General features: G+C 45.9%; 1 protein-coding gene across 2 annotated transcripts in view; it reads right to left on the minus strand.

Annotated features, from left to right (window-relative positions):
* The window catches only part of LOC106547394 (gamma-aminobutyric acid receptor subunit alpha-4), an 84,801-nt gene that overhangs the window by 30,913 nt on the left and 41,239 nt on the right, over positions 1-12,649 (minus strand). For both annotated transcript variants that reach the window (XM_014064540.2, XM_014064541.2), the window contains one exon: positions 6,205-6,464. In XM_014064540.2, coding sequence (XP_013920015.2) covers positions 6,205-6,464 — 260 coding nt within the window. The remainder of the gene's footprint in view (positions 1-6,204; positions 6,465-12,649) is intronic.

Genomic DNA, 12,649 nt, shown 5'->3' on the forward strand with positions numbered 1-12,649 from the left:
TGCTTATTTTCAAGCGTAAAAGAAAATAATACCGGGTCTTATTTTTAGGGAAACATGATATATTCTACCACAGGATTACAAGCCAATGGGACTAGAGTCTGAGGCTGAAGTAAACATTGAGAAGGGTCAGAACTAAAAGCAGATTGAACCCCTTTTTCCCCCTTTTCTGACACTCCTTTCTCTTTCTTGTTCTTTTTCTCTTCTTGAAAAGCTCTTCTCTTCTCTCCCAAATACCTAGGAAAGTAATCCGTAGCTCAGTGACGTGCGGTGAGGTTTATGGCTGGTGAGGCAGTCTTCTCCCCCAACATCCCACTGTCTAAAGCGCTTTCTTTCTTTCACCCGCCTGAGTTCTGACAGGAAGGCGAAAGAAAGTACCAGCCCGCTGCTGGCTTTCTTTTGCCCGCCTCTATGTCAGACATAGCGGCGGGCAAAAGAAAGCCAGCGGCAGGCTGGCACTTTCTTTCTTTTGCCCAGAAGCGGGCAGCTCAGGCAGGCTGCTGTCTCTGGGCAAAAGAAAGAAAGCGTGGGCAAAAGAAAGCCAACGGTGGGCTGCCTGAGCTGCCTGAGCTGCTGCCTGATCCCTGCTGCCTAGAATAGCTGGTTGGCTGTATTTTGGGACGCCGATCCAACCGTCAATCAGCTGCATGGCAGCAAAGGCTTCAGCATTCCCCAGCAGCGGTAAATGTCAGCAGCAGTGACAATCCCCCTCCCCCTGCCACAATATTCACTCTATAAGATGCACAGATATTTCCACCCACTTTTGGGGGCGGGAGTGCATCTTATAGTGCAAAAAATATGGTAGGTACTATATTTAGCAGGATACTGTGTTAGAATTTTGATCTATATTTGTCAGTGCTTATTAGTTTAGCACTACTGTCTTGTTTTTCCTATCATTCTAGATAAGTAAGACATTCTGCATAATTTCAGAATGTTTTCCAAACTATTTGATTTCTTTTAATGAAAATTAATTTATTTATAAGTATAAATATTGTTCTAGACCAATTATAGCAGATCAGCACCATCTCATCTACTGAGCACATGGGATGTATTTGTTCAAATCATTTCATGCAATATATTATATGATTCTATGTATTCTCTTAACTATAGTTTTATTTTCTTTAATTCTTACAAGATTGGTTTTTCTGCAAAAGTGTAAAAGAATTAAAATTCGGCAGAGGAGATTTGAAGCTCCAGCTTATGTTTTACGTGCCCAGCCATGCTGCTGTAAGTTATTTACCAAAGATGTCACAACTGGGTCCAGGTTTCTCCATTTTTAGTTCTGAATGAGGTTATCCCTCCTAGATAAAACTGATGCATAAGTTGAAAATTGACCTGGAACATTAAACTGGCTCAAAACATTGGTAGCATCTGTGGTCATATTATCTTGTGGATCAATTGTACTAGATCTTTCTCATGGTCATTCATGCCTTGGTCATCTTGCAGGTTGATTGATGCAATATGCTCTATATGGGTAGACTATTTCAAGTTTAGCTGGCCCAGAATGCAGCAGCATGAGAGTTGTGGGCAGTGGTGGGTTTCAAATTTTTTAGAACCTATTCTATAGGTGTGGCCTGTTTTGTGGGAGTGTTTTGGTGGTCATGTGACCAGGTGGGAGTGGCTTGACGGTTGTGTGACCGGGTGGGCATGGCCAACTTGGAAAATGTGGTGAAACTCACTTAACAACGCTCTTGTTTAGCAACCAAAATTTTGGGCTCAATTGTGGTCATAAGTTCTCTTTCTTTTTCTTTCTTTTTTTCCTTCCTTCCATCTGTGTCGCTCTCCCTCTTTCTTTCTTTTGTCTCCCTCTCCCACTTCCTTTTTCTTTCTTTCTTTTTTCTTTCTTCCCTTCTTCCTTTCCTTCTCTTTCCTTCTTTCTCTTTCTCTTTTTCTCTCTCTCTTTATCTTTCTATCTTTGTCTCTCTCTTTTTTTTCTCTCTCTCTCCCTTCATTCCTTCCTTCCTCCTTTCTTGTGCGTATCTCTCCCTCTTTCCCTTCCTTCCTTCCTTCCTTCCTTCCTTTCTCTCTTACTTTCTCTCTCTCTCTCTCTCTCTCCCCCCTCTCTCTCACACATACTTCCCTTCCAACTATATTCATAGATATATTCTATGAACTAAAACCGGTGCCCAATAAATCCTATGATCATGGCAATCTGTGTTCTACAAGCCAATTCACAAAGCTCCCAATTTAGTCTCTTACTGCTCTGGGGATTAACCAAATGTGGTTAGTTGTCCTTTTCTCTTTGCCTTGTTTCCCACCTTTTTAGCAGAGTGGCTAATTTCCAATGGTTTTTTTTCTTTTGCCGAAGCCAGATTTCTCTGCTGCTTGGTGGGTGACCTACTGTCCGAAAGTGTTGGGCGTGCCACAGAAGGCATGCATGTCATGTGCATGCACACATGCACACACACACACACACACACACACACACACACAAACACACCACTTGCTGCAATGCAAGGCACATGTGTAAGGGGGACTGGATCAGCTGGGAGGCTGGCAAAAAGAAGCCACTGTTTCTCCGCTGCCAGGGCTCACAGAGAAAGGAGGCAGGGATGCTGGCCGGCACTCTCTTCACTTACCGCTTGCTACTGCTGCCTCTGCAGCCCACCAGCTGCAGCCCTGGCTGGCTGGCTGGCTGGCTGGGAAAGTGGCAAGGGGGCGAGCACCCCCCATTGGAAACTAGGTGGCTGTCAAAGAGTGCATGCTACGTGGGCTTCTTCCAACAGCCAAAGAAGGAACAGGCGGGGAGGATTCGGCTGTTGTGAGAAGACCATGTGGCATATGCTCCCTTCTCTTTGACAGCTGCCTGGTTTCCAATGGGGGGGGGATCCATGCAGAGGGAGGAAAAATGCATGGATTTCTTCCCCACCCCCATTGGAAACCAGGCAGCTGTTAAAGAGAAGGGAGTGCGCGCCATGTGGCCTCCTCCCAACCCTCTGCTCCAGCAAAGGAAGTGGGTGGGCGGGGCAAGCCTGGTGCAAACAGACAGGGCGAGCAAGCAAGCAGTGACTGGGTGGGCAGGCGGGGGGAGCGAGTGAGCGGCGACTGGGTGGGGGAGGGGAGCAAGGTGGTGCAGGCCAGGGGAGTGAGTGTTCCAGTACGGGGCCTCCAGAAGCTCAGATATGGGAAGGCACGCTAAATTTCATGAAGGGGTACCCATGAACCAGTGCGTACCATCTGAAACCCACCCCTAGTTGCGGGGCTACTCTGTTTAGGTGCTCAAGTAAAGATGCTGGTCATTACCTATAAAGCCCTACGTGGCATCGGACCTGGGTACCTGAGAGACCGCCTCCTGCCGATAGACCTATTAGATCTCACAGGTTAGGTCTCCTCCGGATTCCATCTGCCAGCCAATGTCGGCTGGCGACTCCCCGGGGGAGAGCCTTCTCTGTTGCAGCTCCAGCCCTCTGGAATGACCTCCCCGTGGAGATCCGGACCCTTACTACCCTCCCAGCCTTCCGCAAAGCCACCAAGTCCTGGCTGCTCCATCAGGCCAGGGGGCTTGTGAAACATCCAGCCCCACGGAAATTGTGAATGTTGCATTTTTTAAAGTGTTGTCTTTGTCTATTTATCCCCCTTCCCTTGTCTATTGTGAGCTGCCCAGAGTCCTTCGGGAGTGGGCAGCATACAAGACAAATAAACTAAACTAAACTAAACTATATATGGCAAATGGCACATGGTCTAATTATATGTGCAACTGTCTCTCTCATGCTGTTTTGCCCATCCTGTAGAATAATACAGAGATCTGGATCCAAACCATTATGCAAGGTCATTCAAAGGCAGGATTTTTTGTCTTCCCACCATCGCAAAATTCAAATGGCCCTAATTCTGGTCCCATATACATGAGCTTTGAACAGCTCCAACTTTTTCTAGGGCTCAGGCTAGATTGGGATGTGGACTGCCTCTGGAAGGGGGTTTTACAGGGGTTTTAGTGAATATTTTTTCCACTGGAATCATTATCTTTTCTGTTCTGTTTGATGTTTGCATCTTTGATTTCAATTTCTGTATACTCTCCAGACTCATCAAGAAGTTCGTCATTCTTAGAAACACAAATAAAAAATCAGAACACGAGAGAGGGTAAAGCTGGAGTCAGCAGCCTATGTGTTCAAGGCAGGGGTGAAATTGTATTGGTTCAGACTGGTTCGGGAGAACTGGCAGCGGACATTGGGCCTGGGCTGCCGAACTGGTAGGGACTGCTGGATGGCCACGCCCCCAAACTGATCTCCCGGTCACCGCTTGCTCGCCCTGTCTAGTCTCTGCTTTCCACCATCCCAGCCTGCTTTCCCTACTCCTTTCCCTGCAGCCCTGCCATGCTTGCCTACCTTTCATGTGGCCTTCCTGGTGGTCCCCATGCCTGCTTGCCTTTCAAGGTCAGCATCCAGCCTGGTTGAGACACTACCACTGCTCTGGGGCTGAGAGGTGCAGCGGTGATGATGGTGGTACTCTGGGAGGCAAGGTGCCAGATGGATGTCCTGGGACTGCTGCACATGTGCACCACCTGCCCTCCCGGAGCACTGCTGCTGCCCCTCTCTGCCCCAGAGCAGCGGCTGAATCCCCACTCACCCACCCACTGGCCGGACCAGGCTGGACACTGAACCTGGAAGGCAACCGGGCATGTGGGAGCACTGGGAAGGCAGGCAAGCATGTCGTGGCCGTCCATCCATGGGGAAAGGAGCTAGCAGCCTACTCCCTTCCCCGCAGCCCTGCTATGCTTGCCTGCCTTCCATGCAGCCTTTCCGGTGTCCCCGTAGCCAGTTTGCGAAGGCAGGCAAGCAGAAGGCCATGTGGAAGGCAGGCAAGCAAGCATGTCGAGGCCGGCCACAGGGAAGGGAGCTAGCAGCGCATGCTTCTTTTCTCTCGAGGCTGAATGGGGAATCCTTCCCACCAACCCCTGCCAAAAGGAAGGAATCCACCCCCGCACTCCCCCAGACAAGCCAGGAAAGACCCCAAGGTTGGTGGGATTCACCTTTGGAGCCCGCCACTTTTCTGCACCAACTCCATGCCTTCTGATGGCTCAGCACCCTCCTGCTTCCTTCATTCTTTCCTCTTCCATCCCCCCCTTCTGTTCCCCATCCCAAAAGCAAATGACGAGTATCAGGGAGGCCAAGAGTTCCTCAATGCGGGGGGGAAGAGAAGGAGTAAGTGGTGGAGTGCTGTCTCCTCAAACTGGTGGGGGGGGGAGGACAAATCCTCTTAGCTCCAAAGGTAACAACTCTTGGCTCTTAGCATCTCCCTTGCAAGCCAGCTGCTTCCATCTTCCTTGCTCATGTGAAGATAGGGAGGGGGTGGCAGGGACGGAGAGGGTCACACACTGCTTTTGAAAGAAACACACAGTCTGGCACTCGCTGCCGCAGTGGTGGCAAATGCAGCTCCGGAGCCTCTAGGTGCCAGAGGAGCAACGCTGGCTGCCGAGGGGAAGGGAAACAGAAGCTCCTTCTTCTTCTGCACTTCAGGCTGGGAAGCTTCCTGAGCGCTTAGCACAGTGCCCCGCAGGCAAAGTGGGTGGGCTGCACTGAAGCAAGATGTGAAAATCCGCAGCAGGAAGCTTGGGGTGAGTGAGAAGGGGGAGCCAAGCACTTTGTTTCTATCTCTCCACCCCCCTCTGTCATCTCCCAGACTTGGTGGCTGAAGTGGAAAGGCAGGCAATCTTTGGGACTAGAAAACATTGGGTCTGGCTTGGCAAAGGGGGTCAGGCTGGTCAGGTGCTGATCATGGAAGCGTTATTTTACTTTTTAAATCACTTTTTACTAGTTAAAAAGGTTTAAAAAGTAAAAAAAAAAAAAGGTTGGCCATGCCCACCCAGTCACATGACCCCCCCAGAAAGCCATGCCCACCAAGCCACGCCCATAGAGCTGGTGGGGAAAAAAGTTAGATTTCACCACTGGTTCAAGGGCACAAAATCCTTTCTTTTATTACCCAGAATTCCTCTCACCAGGACGGCTGAACACTGACACCACAACTTTCTCTCATCTTTAACCAGGAAATAGGTGAAAATTGCTTTCAAGACCTCAAATAGACATGCAAGACTTTTCCAAGCCTTGTGAGGTCCTGACACTCTACAACTCTCACGCCCTCAACAACTATTCAACTTGGTCCCTTATGTTTCAAATGTCCACCTAAGATAAAGCCACACCAAATGCTCAACTAATCTCTCCAAACACCTTTTAACGTGCTATTAGGGGTCATTTTGCTAGCAATGGGTATTACCGTGGATGTCTCCTCTGTACACATTTCCTTCTGTACAGGTGCTGCTGAACATTCAGGGATGGATTTCACTCCCTTCCTTTTGGCTTTTTCTGTCTGAATGTTCGTAAAATAGTTGACAGCTGCAAATTCAATCAGTGCAGAGAATACAAAGGCAAAGCATATCGCTATGAACCAATCCATGGCTGTGGCATAGGAGACCTTAGGTAAGGAATGCCTGGCGCTGATGCTCAAAGTTGTCATGGTCAACACAGTGGTTATTCCTTGGGAAGAAAAGAAATACAGTAAAGGTAATTGGTATCTTTATGAAAGGAAGAAAAAGAACCAAAAGCATAATCTCCCTTCAATTATGAGGAAAAACTGAATATAAAGTGTGCTATTTCATGTTGTGAATTAACATGAACTATGAAGTTGTGGGTGCTCCATCAGTAGAGATTTTAAAGAAGAGATTGAACAGCCATTGTCCAGAATGGTATACCATCTCCTGCTTGTGCAGAGTTCTAGGGTTGGACTAGAAGACCTCCAAGATCCCTTCCAAGATCCCTTCCAATTCTGTTGTTCTGGATGTTATTTTCCATGAAGAAGGTCTTTGAACAGAGCAAGTGGCAATACAAACTTGACCTTGGCTGATCTTGGAAAGGCTAAGCAGGGTCAGACTTACTTGGCTGGGAAACCCCCTATTGTGGCCTGTTGGCCGCCAACTCCTTCCGCAGCCAAATCAGATGAGGAGGTGATGTGGGAGTCAGGGCCAAATCAAGGCAATCCGAGAACTCGGAATGGGATTGTCAGAGATAGAGTCAGAGGCGGAGCCTGGGCTGTCCATCAGCCCTCAGGTGGAGAGTCAATAGCTCCCAGGTCTGATGAGCAGTGGCTGCTGAGCAGTGGATGCGCAGAAGGCAGAGGAGTGCAGTGGAAATCTATGGGCCAGTCAGAGGTGGGTTCCTACCAGTTCGCACCTATTCGGTAGAACCGGTTCATCAAATCTACCGAACCGGTTAGAAGAGGTTCTACCAGTGGACCTGGAAAGCAGGCCACACCTACAGAAGAGGTTCCAAAAATTTTTGAAACCCACCACTGGTCCTTGGATATGATTATTCTACACTATCATGCTCATATTTATAAAACTCAGTGCCTCTGTGAAAGGTAAGGATGACTACTGTGTTTGTGGTGCAATCAGAACATTGCGTGTGGAAGTTGTTTTAACGCAAACCAAAGATGCCTTTTAAAAAACAAGTTTACATCATATTCTTATGCATGCCAGTGCTGTGTGTGAGGTAATTTAAGGTGGTTCTGACAAGTGTCGGCATCTTCATATCCAGTCACATGGGTGGCAAGCCACTCCCATCTGGTCACATGGGCGGCAAGCCACTCCCACAAAGGAGGCCACACTCACAGAGTAGGTTCGAACAATTTTTGAAACCCACCACTGGGGCCAGTCCTTGGGATGGAAGAACCACCACTACTAGCAAAGCCCATCCTAGCTCTGGGGATAAAAGGCAGAGGGTGGAGATGAATATGTCACAGAGAAATATTCATCTCCCTGCCGGTAAGCCACTGATAGCCTGCACTTCCTGTCTGGAAATTATCAGAATTCTTCTTGGAATCTACAGTGCTTTCTGAACGTCTGTGTGTGTATGCGCGCATGCGTGCATGCACACTGCTGGAAGAAAGTGAGCGGTGCGGATTTCCTCTGCAAGTGTGGGAAGAAAGAGAGACTCCTGGTGTTGGGGCAGTTCAAGGGGAAAGAGAGCAAGTGTCACTTTCCGCAGGACTTAGAGGCTTCGTAGCCTGCTATGTGCTCCTAATAAAGGGAATATTTCGTTAACTACAAAGGGCTTGTCGTGTTTTGGAGCTCGGTCAGAACATCCCCATGGTTTCCCAGGACTATAGGATATACTGAGAAGTTTTAAAAAAATCCTTATAGAAGGCAATGCCAACCACTTCTGCACTGCTGGAAAGAAAACACACACACACACACACACACACAGAGAGAGAGAGAGAGAGAGAGAGATGCGCTTCTGTTATTCTACAGTTTGTGTGATTATATTTATTCTGTGCTTCTGTGAGTTCTGGCTGTTCTGGCTTCTGCTGCATGGGTATTGTATACATGCACCATACTTTATATTATTGTATATAAACAAGTTTCTTTTATATATTGCTGCAAACTCTAATGGTTCAGATGCAAATTTGGGCTGCCATGTTCTTTTTAGACAAAAAAAGAGATTTTCTCCTGGCAAACCTTCCAAACAAACCATATGTTAGGCCTGCAGTGATATTCCTTTCTGGATCTTTGGCCTGCCACACTCTCTCTTATTTTACTATGCTGGTTCATTAGTGGGGAATTGGGAGGAGGAAGAGTAAGGAGTAGAATGTGATGTTGTCAAAATAAAATTTCTTTCTAGAATCCAAGGTCATCCTTTGTCTTTACACCTTTGCACCTGACCGGAACTGGATGGATGGAACTGCCAGCATGGCAGTGGAAGATTGGACCATGTGATGGACTTGTGGGTGTGGGGGCAAAATCATGGGGAAAACTGGGAAGCTTTCAGATTTGGGTTTTCATAGATGTGCCAATATGACTCTCTTAATAAATTGGAACTTTGAGGAATACTTTGCTTTGGACTCTGATTTACTTTTGGATGTTATTTGGAACTCTGACATTAACCTGAATCTCCATTAAAATACTTCATCAGCTATCCCAAGCTTGGGAAGCTATTAGGGGTAATGAATTCCAGTTCTGACCTAACAAAATTTCCTTATAGGTCATCTAGTCTTATCCTTCCACACTCAATCAGGAGACCCTACACCATTTCTGACAAATGGCAGTCCAATATCTTCTTGAAAGACTCAAGTGATGAAGCCCTCACAACTTCCAAAGGCAAGCTGTTCCATTGGTTGATTGCTCTCACTGTCAGAAAATTTCTCCTTATTTCTAGGTTGAATCTCTCCTTTGTCAGTTTCCATCCATTATTCCTTGTCCAGCCTTCAGGTGCTTTGGAAAATAGCTTGACCCCCTCCTTTCTGTGGCAGCTCCTCAAATATTGGAACACTGCTATCATGTCTCCCCTGGTCCTTCTCTTCACTAGAGTAGCCATGCCCAGTTCCTGTAACTGTTCTTCATATGTTTTAGTCTCCAGTTCCCTAATCATCCTGATTCTCTGCACTTTTTCTAGAGTCTCAACATCTTTTTATAGTGTGGTGACCAAAACTGGATGCAGTACTCTAGGTGTGTTTATAGAGTGGTGTTAGTACCTCACTTGATCTTGATTGTATTCCTATATTAATGCAATTTAGGATTGGAATTGGCTTTTTTGGCTGCCGCTGCACATTGCTGGCTCATATTTAGCTGGCTCATATTTAGCTGGTTGTCCAGTAAGACTCCAAGATGCCTCTCATAGTTACTGCTATTAAGCCTAGTTTCACCCAGTTTATTTGTGTATTTTGGTGTTTTTTTTTACTCAAGTGTAGGACTTTACTTTTCTCTACATTGAATTTCATTTTGTTAGATAGGGCCCAGTGTTCATGTCTGTCAAGATCCATCAAGATCCATCTGGATGGATCTAACTGGGTGTTAGCTATTCCTGCCACCTTAGTATCATCGGCAAATTTGGTAAGTCCCCCTTCTAATCCCTCATCTAAGTCTTTATGAAGATATTGAAGAGTACTGGGCCTAAGATGGAACTTTGTGGTACCCCACTGTTTACTTCTCTCCATGTAGACTTGGACACATTAAGGATTACTCATTGAGTACAGTTTGTCAGCCAGTTGTGAATCCATCTGGTGGTGAAGCTATCTATCCCACTTTTTTCTAGCTTATAAAGTAGGTTGTGGTCTACTTTGTTGAATGCCTTGCTGAAGTCTAAGTATATTATGTCCACAGTATTTCACTGGTCTACTAATTTAGTCTCTATGTTGAAGAATAAAGTAATATTGGTTTGGCATGATCTGCTTTTAACAAACCTGTGCTGGCTGCTAGTTATTACTTTACTCATTTCTAGATGTTGGCTGATCTGTTTTTTTATTGTCTTTTCCAGTATCTTCCCGGGTATTGATGTTAGGCTGATTGGTGTGTAGTTTCCTGGGTCTGTTTCATTGGTGGGTTTCTACTTTTTTTACTACCAGTTCGCTCGATCCGGGCCAAACTGGGAGCAACCCACCTCTGGTCTGTTTTTTTTTCCTTTTTTGAAGATGGGAACCACATCAGCACTTTTCCAGTCCTCTGGTAGTTCCCCAGTGTTCCAGGATTTTTGAAAGATGTGGTGCAGTGGTTCTGAGATGACATCTGCTAGTTCCTTTATAAGTCTTGGATGTAATCCATCAAGTCACGGTGATTTGTAGTCATCAAGATCAGACCGGTGTTCTCTTACTGTTTTTTTTTGTTTTGTTTTTTGCTTATTTTAACTTTTATTTCCAGTCTGTTTTTTTACAATTATGTTTGTGGTTGGTTGGGCTATGGTTTCTTTTTGCATGAAGACTGATGCAAAGAATGAGTTAAACAGCTCTGCTTTCTCTCTATTGCCTGCTACTTCCTTGCCGTCTTCTCTCTTTAGTGGACCGACTGTTTCCTTGATTTTTTTTTCTTGTTGTTTCTATGTTGGAAGAAACTTTTTTTTTATTATCTTTGACTTTTGGTGCAAGTCTTTTTTCATTCTGAGCCTTTGCTTTCTTGACTTCATCTTTGCAGATTCGGGCTATCTGCTGATATCCTGCCTTAGTTATGTACAATTTTTTGTACTTGTCCTTTTTTTTTCTTTCAATTTGTCAGCGAGATCTTTATGCAGACATGCTGGTTTCTTCTTGGATTTGTTGTTTTTGTTTCTCAGCAGTATTGTGCTGGTGGGCTTTCATGACCATATTTTTCAGAGATTCTCAAGATTCTTGAGTTGTTTTCCCTTTTAGGATTTTCATCCAAGGAATCTTTCCCAAGTTCTCTCTGAGTTTATTAAAATCAGCTCTTTTAAAATCTAAGATTCTGGTGTCACTATGTTCTATTGCTTGTGTTTGTGTTATGTTGAATTCTAGTATGACATGGTCACTCTCACCCAAGGTTCCTGCAGTTTCAACTCCCTGTATCACTTCTTCTCTGTTTGTAAATATTAAATCCAGTATGGCTGTCCCTCTAGTTCCCTCGTCCACCTTTTGGGCAACAAAGGTGTCAGCTAGGTTGGTTAGGAACCTATTTGATTTCTCATTTGGTGCAGAATTAGTTTTCCAATTGATATCAGGGTAATTGAAGTTCCCCATTACTATTGTAGCGTGTTTCCTACATATATGTGTTAATTGGTTAGCAAAAAGGAAATCTATTTTTTCTGCTTGGTTGGGTGGCCTATAGGATACACCTATGGGGTGAGAGAAATCTACTGTGGCATGCCAGGTCAAAGAGGTATCCTCCCCTAGCAGTGAGGGAGAGAGAACTCTGGCTGAGGAGGACCAGCAGCCAATCCCCTACAAGAGTGAGGATGAAGGGGAAAGTGACCCAATGGTGTGGAGCCATCTGGCCCTTTTCAATTCCAGTGAAGATTATAGCATCGAAGTTGGGAGCCCAGGGAGAAATGGAGGCACTCATAGACTCAGGCTGTACCTGGTGTTTAATGAACATGTCAACAGTGCTGAAACTAGGAACACGAATGAGAAAGCTGCCCCAATCCATGAGATTCAAGCAGGTGGATGGCTCATGGATGGGGGCTCTCTCGTGACTCACTTGACAGAGCCCATGTGGCTAGAGACAGGCCAGAATCAAGAGACCATCTAATTTGTGACAGCACCAAAAATGATGGAGACGGTAATACTGGGGCTATTCTAGCTAGGTAAGTGGGGCCCTACCATATGGTGACAAATGGGAGAGAAAAAGATGGGCTCTTCCCTCCAATGAGAGCCCTTGGAGAAGAAGCAGAAGAGCAGTGAGCAAAGGGGTAGACACCAAAGGTTTGAAGACTGTCTTGGAGCAGCCGCCAGGATCTCTGCTCATTCCTATAAAGTAGAGGAATGTGGAGGAGGTTTTCTGTGATAAGGAATATGATGTCTTACCTCCCCACCGCCCTACTGACTGTGCTATTGAAATCCTTCTGGGGGTGAAGTTCCCCAAACCAAAGATTACTCTATGACCCCAAAGAAGACAAAAACCTAGTCCAGGGCTTTATTCAACTGGCCAAATCCTGTGTGGCAGTCCTGGTACTGTTTAAGGAGAAGGATGGGACAATGAGACTGTGCATAGAATGTGCACAGGGATAAACATAGTTTATCTCCCTTCTCCTAATGAAGGACATGTTAGGCCATTTGGCCAAGGGGAATATCTTCACCAAGCTAGATGCATGAGGTTCAAAGAGGGCGATAAGTGGAAAACAGCCTTAAAATGCTTGTTAGGAAGATTCCAGTTCAAAGTAATGCCATATGGGTGCCAAGGGCCCCCTACTGTATTCATGCAGCTAGTTAATGAGGCACTGCATGA

The sequence above is a fragment of the Thamnophis sirtalis genome, unplaced genomic scaffold (assembly GCF_051295495.1).
Source record: "Thamnophis sirtalis isolate CommonGarterSnake01/CBP01778 unplaced genomic scaffold, rThaSir2_p1.2 scaffold_10, whole genome shotgun sequence".
Classification (NCBI taxonomy): Eukaryota; Metazoa; Chordata; class Lepidosauria; order Squamata; family Natricidae; genus Thamnophis; species Thamnophis sirtalis.